This window comes from Austrofundulus limnaeus, unplaced genomic scaffold (assembly GCF_001266775.1).
Source record: "Austrofundulus limnaeus strain Quisiro unplaced genomic scaffold, Austrofundulus_limnaeus-1.0 Scaffold898, whole genome shotgun sequence".
In the NCBI taxonomy this organism is placed as follows: domain Eukaryota; kingdom Metazoa; phylum Chordata; class Actinopteri; order Cyprinodontiformes; family Rivulidae; genus Austrofundulus; species Austrofundulus limnaeus.
Window position 1 is genome coordinate 71,435 of NW_013953300.1, and position 6,113 is coordinate 77,547.

General features: G+C 52.5%; 2 protein-coding genes across 2 annotated transcripts in view; one reads left to right on the forward strand and one right to left on the reverse strand.

Moving 5' to 3' along the window:
• Positions 1–2,393, forward strand: part of pik3r4 (phosphoinositide-3-kinase, regulatory subunit 4) — a gene marked incomplete in the record, with an annotated part of 18,136 nt that extends 15,743 nt beyond the window's left edge. The window contains 7 exon segments of the mRNA XM_014029403.1: positions 381–545; positions 647–858; positions 937–1,068; positions 1,140–1,240; positions 1,640–1,728; positions 1,807–1,927; positions 1,995–2,393. Of these exon segments, the coding sequence (XP_013884857.1) occupies positions 381–545; positions 647–858; positions 937–1,068; positions 1,140–1,240; positions 1,640–1,728; positions 1,807–1,927; positions 1,995–2,165 (991 nt within the window).
• Positions 2,394–2,474: 81 nt separating this feature from the next.
• col6a4a (collagen, type VI, alpha 4a) overlaps positions 2,475–6,113 on the reverse strand; it is a gene marked incomplete at its 5' end in the record, with an annotated part of 43,313 nt that continues 39,674 nt past the window's right edge. Inside the window, 4 exon segments of the mRNA XM_014029402.1 lie at positions 2,475–3,390; positions 3,491–3,529; positions 4,815–4,909; positions 5,042–5,213. Of these exon segments, the coding sequence (XP_013884856.1) occupies positions 3,215–3,390; positions 3,491–3,529; positions 4,815–4,909; positions 5,042–5,213 (482 nt within the window).

A 6,113-nucleotide genomic window follows, 5' to 3' on the forward strand; every position in this document is an offset into this window, starting at 1 on the left:
GGGGGCAGTACAGTCTGTTTGGGGGCAGTACAGTCTGGGTGGGGGCAGTACAGTCTGTTTGGGGGCAGTACAGTCTGTTTGGGGGGCAGTACAGTCTTTTGGGGGGGCAGTACAGTCTTTTGGGGGGGCAGTGCAGTCTGTTTGGGGGGCAGTACAGTCTTTTTGGGGGCAGTACAGTCTTTTTGGGGGGCAGTACAGTCTTTTGGGGGGGCAGTGCAGTCTGTTTGGGGCAGTACAGTCTTTTTGGGGGGCAGTACAGTCTTTTGGGGGGGCAGTGCAGTCTGTTTGGGGCAGTACAGTCTGTTTGGGGGCAGTCCAGTCTGTTAGTGGTCTGGTTGGGTCTTTTGGACCAGAACCTGTTTAACGTGGTCTTCCTGCAGGTCCGTGGTGACATATTCTCGAGTCGGGGGTCATGTGAAGACCCTGACGTTTTGTCAGGGCTCACATTACCTGGCTGTGGCCTCAGATAACGGATCGGTCCAGCTGCTCGCAGTCGAAGCCAATAAACCTCCCAAGTCCCCCAAAGTCCAGCCGTTCCAGTCCAGGTACCAGAATCCCCCAGCTTCATGACTTTGTTGGGTTTAGGTCCTGAATTTGATTTGAATCAGGTGCTTTCAGGTGATCCAGTTCTCTGGTCTGGTTTCAGGTCTCTGGACCTGCAGGAGGACGGCTGCGTGGTGGACCTGCACCACTTTAACTCGGGGGCCCAGTCGGTTCTGGCGTACGCCACAGTGAACGGCTCGTTGGTGGGCTGGGACCTCCGCTCCAACTCCAACGCCTGGACGCTTCGCCATGACCTGCGTCTGGGACTCATCACGTCCTTCAGCGTGGACATGCACCAGTGCTGGCTCTGCTTAGGTCCACCAGGCCTCACACAAGTCTTAGTCCTTGATGTTGGCTCAGTAAGACCTGAACCTGTCCTCCTGTGTTCTGCAGGGACGAGCAACGGCACCATGGCCTGCTGGGACATGAGGTTCCAGCTGCCCATCTCCAACCACTGCCACCCGGCCCGGGCCAGGGTCCGCCGCCTGCTGATGCACCCCCTGTACCAGTCCTCAGTCATCGCAGGTGAGACACGTCCCCGGTGGACTCTAAGGGCTTTGACACCTGTCTTCAGAGCTGTCTTTGTGTCTCTGCAGCCGTCCAGGGGAACAACGAGGTGTCCATCTGGGACATGGAGACTGGGGACAGGAAGTTCACCCTGTGGGCCAGCTCGGCACCCCCACTGTCTGAGATGCAGGTGAGTCTGAGGACATGTTGGTCAGAGGACATGTTGGTCTGAGGACATGTTGGTCTGAGGACAGGTTGGTCAGGGGACAGGTTGGTCAGGGGACAGGTTGGTCAGGGGACAGGTTGGTCAGGGGACAGGTGGATCAGGGGACAGGTGGATCAGAGGACAGGTGGATCAGGGGACAGGTGGATCAGGGGACATGTGTCTGAGGACATGTTGGTCAGAGGACAGGTGGATCAGAGGACAGGTGGATCAGGGGACAGGTGGATCAGAGGACAGGTGGATCAGAGGACAGGTGGATCAGAGGACAGGTGGATCAGAGGACAGGTGGATCAGGGGACAGGTGGATCAGGGGACAGGTGGATCAGGGGACAGGTCTTCATGGACAGACATGTCCTCTCCTTGCAGCCGTCTCCTCACAGTGTCCATGGGATCTACTGCAGTCCTGCTGATGGGAACCCTCTGCTGTTGACGGCTGGATCTGACATGAGGATCAGGTCAGACCTGCAGGATCTGGACTCTGAGGACCCTCAGGACCCTCAGACCAGTGTAATCCATGATGTGGTTCTGTTCAGGTTCTGGGACCTGGCCTATCCTGAGAGGTCTTACATCGTGGCAGGAGGAGCACATGACTCGCTGCACTGTCCATCTGTCCTCTACAGCCGCAAGATCATCGAGGGGACCGAGGTGGTCCAGGTAAATACACACACCAGGACCAGGACCAGAACCAGGACCAGCAGCCTCACCTGTGTCCTCTCCACAGGAGATCCACAGCAAACAGAAGAGCGGAGCTCCAGAGGACTCTCCTCGCCGCGGCCTGGAGGCGCTGCCTGTCGGCCATCATGACATCATCACTGACATCGCCACCTTCCAGACCACGCAGGGCTTCATCGTCACCTCGTCKCGAGACGGCATCGTCAAGGTGTGGAAGTGAACACCTGATGACATCATCCTCCTGTCTCTGAAGTGTTAGGACTCGTTCAGAACTGGACTGATGGACAGGTGATTGGACAGAGCACCTGTCAGTCACTGTGATGAAGCAGCCTCAACCAATCAGAGCAAAGCAGCTGCTTGTCTGACCCGCCTCTCTTCCTGTAGTGTAGCAGGAAGAGGAGGCTGCTATCTGCTGAAACTTTCAATCTAATAAATATCTTCAACCTCACCTGATGCTTCCTGTTTGTTTGTTTGTTTGTTTGTTTGTTTGTTTGTTTGTCAACATTTCTACTGAAATAAAACAAGTCAGTGGTTTACAGAATATCTTTATTATCTGCTGCGATTCTGTCAAACATTAAATTCTTCATATTCATCGGCAGAGAAACATAGCACCACATCTGAGGATGACATAAACCCAACGTGTTGAAAAGCTTTGAGTACAACAGGAAGTGGAACCCCTGACAACAGGAAGTGGAACCCTGACAACAGGAAGTGCTGGGGTTCTACAGAGAGGAGGTCCTGAAGCTCTACAGTTTCCTCTGAGTCACAGATTTGTCCATGCTTTGATTCGACACTGAAGGTTTTAATAACAGCAGAGCAGAAATGTAACATCTGTCCTGAAAATGTCAGGTTTTGTTCTGAGTGGCGCCACCTACTGGTGACTTTATGAACCTAAAGTTTTGTTGTTTTAAGAAATCAAAGCAGAACCTGAAGTTCAACTTTTGAATCAGATCAATCTAATGGTCACATGATGCAGTCAGATCTACAGATTAAAGTTTATACAGAACCAGAACACGAGCCGGGTCAGGCTGGTGGACCAGCTGTTTATTTCAGGGTTCTGTTGGATCCAGATAGAAACCAGGATCAGAACCATGAACTGGACTCTTTCTGACCCAACAGAACCTTTAGTTTTTCTGCAGAGATGAAGGAACAAACTGAAGCTTGATGAGACTCAGAGGAAACGTCTTCAGGACCTGACGTGTTGAAGACGACTCCTGGTCCAGTCCAGACTGGTGTTAGTCCTGACCGCAGAGACCCTCCTCCTCCTCTTCATCGACTCTTCGTCACACACGCTTCCTCACACTCTTCACGCCTCTCGAAGCGGTTCTTGTTGCCGCCGCAGCCTCCGTACCAGAAGCGCTCGCACCTCATCTGGACCGTGTTGAAGAACCACATCATGGAGTACTCCTGGCAGCTGCCGGGGTCCTGGCCCAGGACACAGGCGTCTGCGTGGGGACACGAGACAAACGGAGACACGTTCACCACGGACACGTCCAACAGAGTTCATCCTGAGATCAGCTGAAACTAAACCAGAGACGTGTCTACCTTCAGAGGACGAGTCCGTCTGCTGGATCAGCCCAGGACCTGTGGGAGACCAGAGTCCAGGACCATCAGACACAAGTCACCTTTCAAGACCATCTGGAAACTCAAGACCTGACAGGAGTGTACACGAGAAGGACAGAGTGCACGAGAAGGACAGAGTGCACGTGAAGGACAGAGTGCACGAGAAGGACAGAGTGCACGTGAAGGACAGAGTGCACGTGAAGGACAGAGTGCACGTGAAGGACAGAGTGCACGAGAGCAACAAGCTGAGCATCATGCAGGCAGGAAACAGGAAAGACTCAGGTCAGAGGTCAGGGATCAGGGGTCAGGTGGATCAGGGGTCAGGTGGGTCAGAGGTCAGGGATCAGGGGTCAGGTGGATCAGGGGTCAGGTGGGTCAGAGGTCAGGGGTCAGGTGGGTCAGAGGTCAGGGGTCAAGTGGATCAGGGGTCAGGTGGATCAGAGGTCAAGTGGATCAGGGGTCAGGTGGATCAGGGGTCAGGTGGATCAGGGGTCAGGGGTCAGGTGGATCAGGGGTCAGGTGGGTCAGAGGTCAGGGATCAGGGGTCAGGTGGGTCAGTGGTCAGGTGGATCAGTGGTCAGGTGGGTCAGAGGTCAGGGGTCAGGTGGATCAGGGGTAAGGGATCAGGGGTCAGGTGGATCAGGGGTCAGGGATCAGGTGGATCAGGGGTCAGGTGGGTCAGGGGTGAGGGATCAGGGGTCAGGTGGATCAGGGGTCAGGTGGATCAGGGATCAGGGATCAGGGGTCAGGTGGATCAGGGGTCAGGTGGATCAGGGGTCAGGTGGATCAGGGGTCAGGTGGATCAGGGATCAGGGGTCAGGTGGATCAGGGATCAGGTGGATCAGGGATCAGGGGTCAGGTGGATCAGGGATCAGGGGTCAGGTGGATCAGGGGTCAGGTGGATCAGGGATCAGGGGTCAGGTGGATCAGGGATCAGGGGTAAGGGATCAGGGGTCAGTAGGAGCTCAGTCTGGACGTCCTCCTGCTGTCACATGTGTGGAAACACTCGTGCTCGGTGGTAAAGCGGTTAGCGTTGCTGTTGCAGCCACTGAACTAGAAGTTAGAGCATGCAGCTGTTCTCGGGTCAAAGAACCACATCTGGACAGAGTCCGTACACCCAGAACCAGAATCAGCCTCCAACTGACACCGGGCTACAAGCAGAACACAGAGTCCTGAGCTGCAGCTGTGCTCAGACCCAACAGAACCAGCAGGACCAGCAGAAGCTGAAGCAGGGAACCTGTCAGCAGTCAGAGACCAGATCTCTGTGGGTCTGGTAGGACCAGGTTCAGGAGGGGGGTATCATTACCAGGTCTCCGGCTGTCTCCAGTGATGAGGGTCTCTGTGAGGTCCACCTGGGTCTGCCCTCCTGTCTGCTCCTGAAAGGTCTGCCCCTCATAATCTCTGAAGACACAAACCCACATGTGGGTCCATCATCAGGGTCCAAAGTTAAAGACTAGTCCTGTCCAGAACCTGGACCATCCCTCAGACCTGTTGATTTAAAGATTCTGAAAATATCCTTTCTGTTGGACTTACCCTGTGACAAAGCTTTGTCCTGGATCCAGTACTGGTCCCTGTCCTGGATCCAGTACTGGTCCCTGTCCTGGATCCAGTACTGGTCCCTGTCCTGGATCCAGTACTGGTCCCTGGTCTTCCAGCTGATCACAGGTTCGTTTCAGAGAAGGGTGAGGGTACTTGTTCATTCCCTCTGAAATAATAAAAAAGCACATTGTGTTTGTTTGTTTGTTTGTTTGTTTGTTTGTTTGTTTGTTTGTTTGTTTGTTTGTTTGTAACTCAAAGATGTAAAGAAGAGACAAACTGAGATGAGAAAAGTTCTATAATGTCATCTCAGAACCTGAACCAGGTTCTGACACTTGAGCTCTTCCCTTCGTCTGCTTCTTACACATTTCTGAAGAAAAGTTGATGAAAAACTGCAGTAAAGTCTTTAAATCAGAGACCAGAACCAGAACCAGAACCAGAACCAGGTTTAGTACATCTGGTACAGCAGCTCCTTTGAGTTGGTGGTTCTGATCCACCAGCAGGTGGCAGTACTGCACTGTGGAGTTATAACTGATCTCCAACACCAGAAGAAGGTTTTGGTCAGAACCACTCCTGATCGTTAACGATCATTTTTATGGAAAAAAAAAAAAAAAGGTTCAAAAATCTGAATTACTTATTGATACAGAATAAATCTGTAATTAAAGATATGGTATTTAAAATGTGTATCATTTATTAGTGCTGGTTCTGCTTCTGGTACATGGTATCTGTGTATCTCCAGTTTAAAGAAAATACTGGAGCTTTTTATTTTGACTGAAAGTTTTTTCTTTACGATCCTAAGGTCACCAAAAAGGATCCCCTCAACACCTCGGCTGCTCCTAGAAATTCTGTCCAGAAAAGTTATGAACAGAGTCTGTGACAAAGGACAACCTTGGTGGAGTCCAACTCTCACCGGAAACAAGTCTGACTTGCTACGGGCGTTGTGGACCAAGCTCTGGCACCGGTCCTACAGGGACCTAACAGCCTGTATCAATGGGTCTGGTACCCCATACTCCTGGAGTACCCCCCACAGGAGTCCCACAGGGACACGGTCAAACACCTTCTCCAAGTC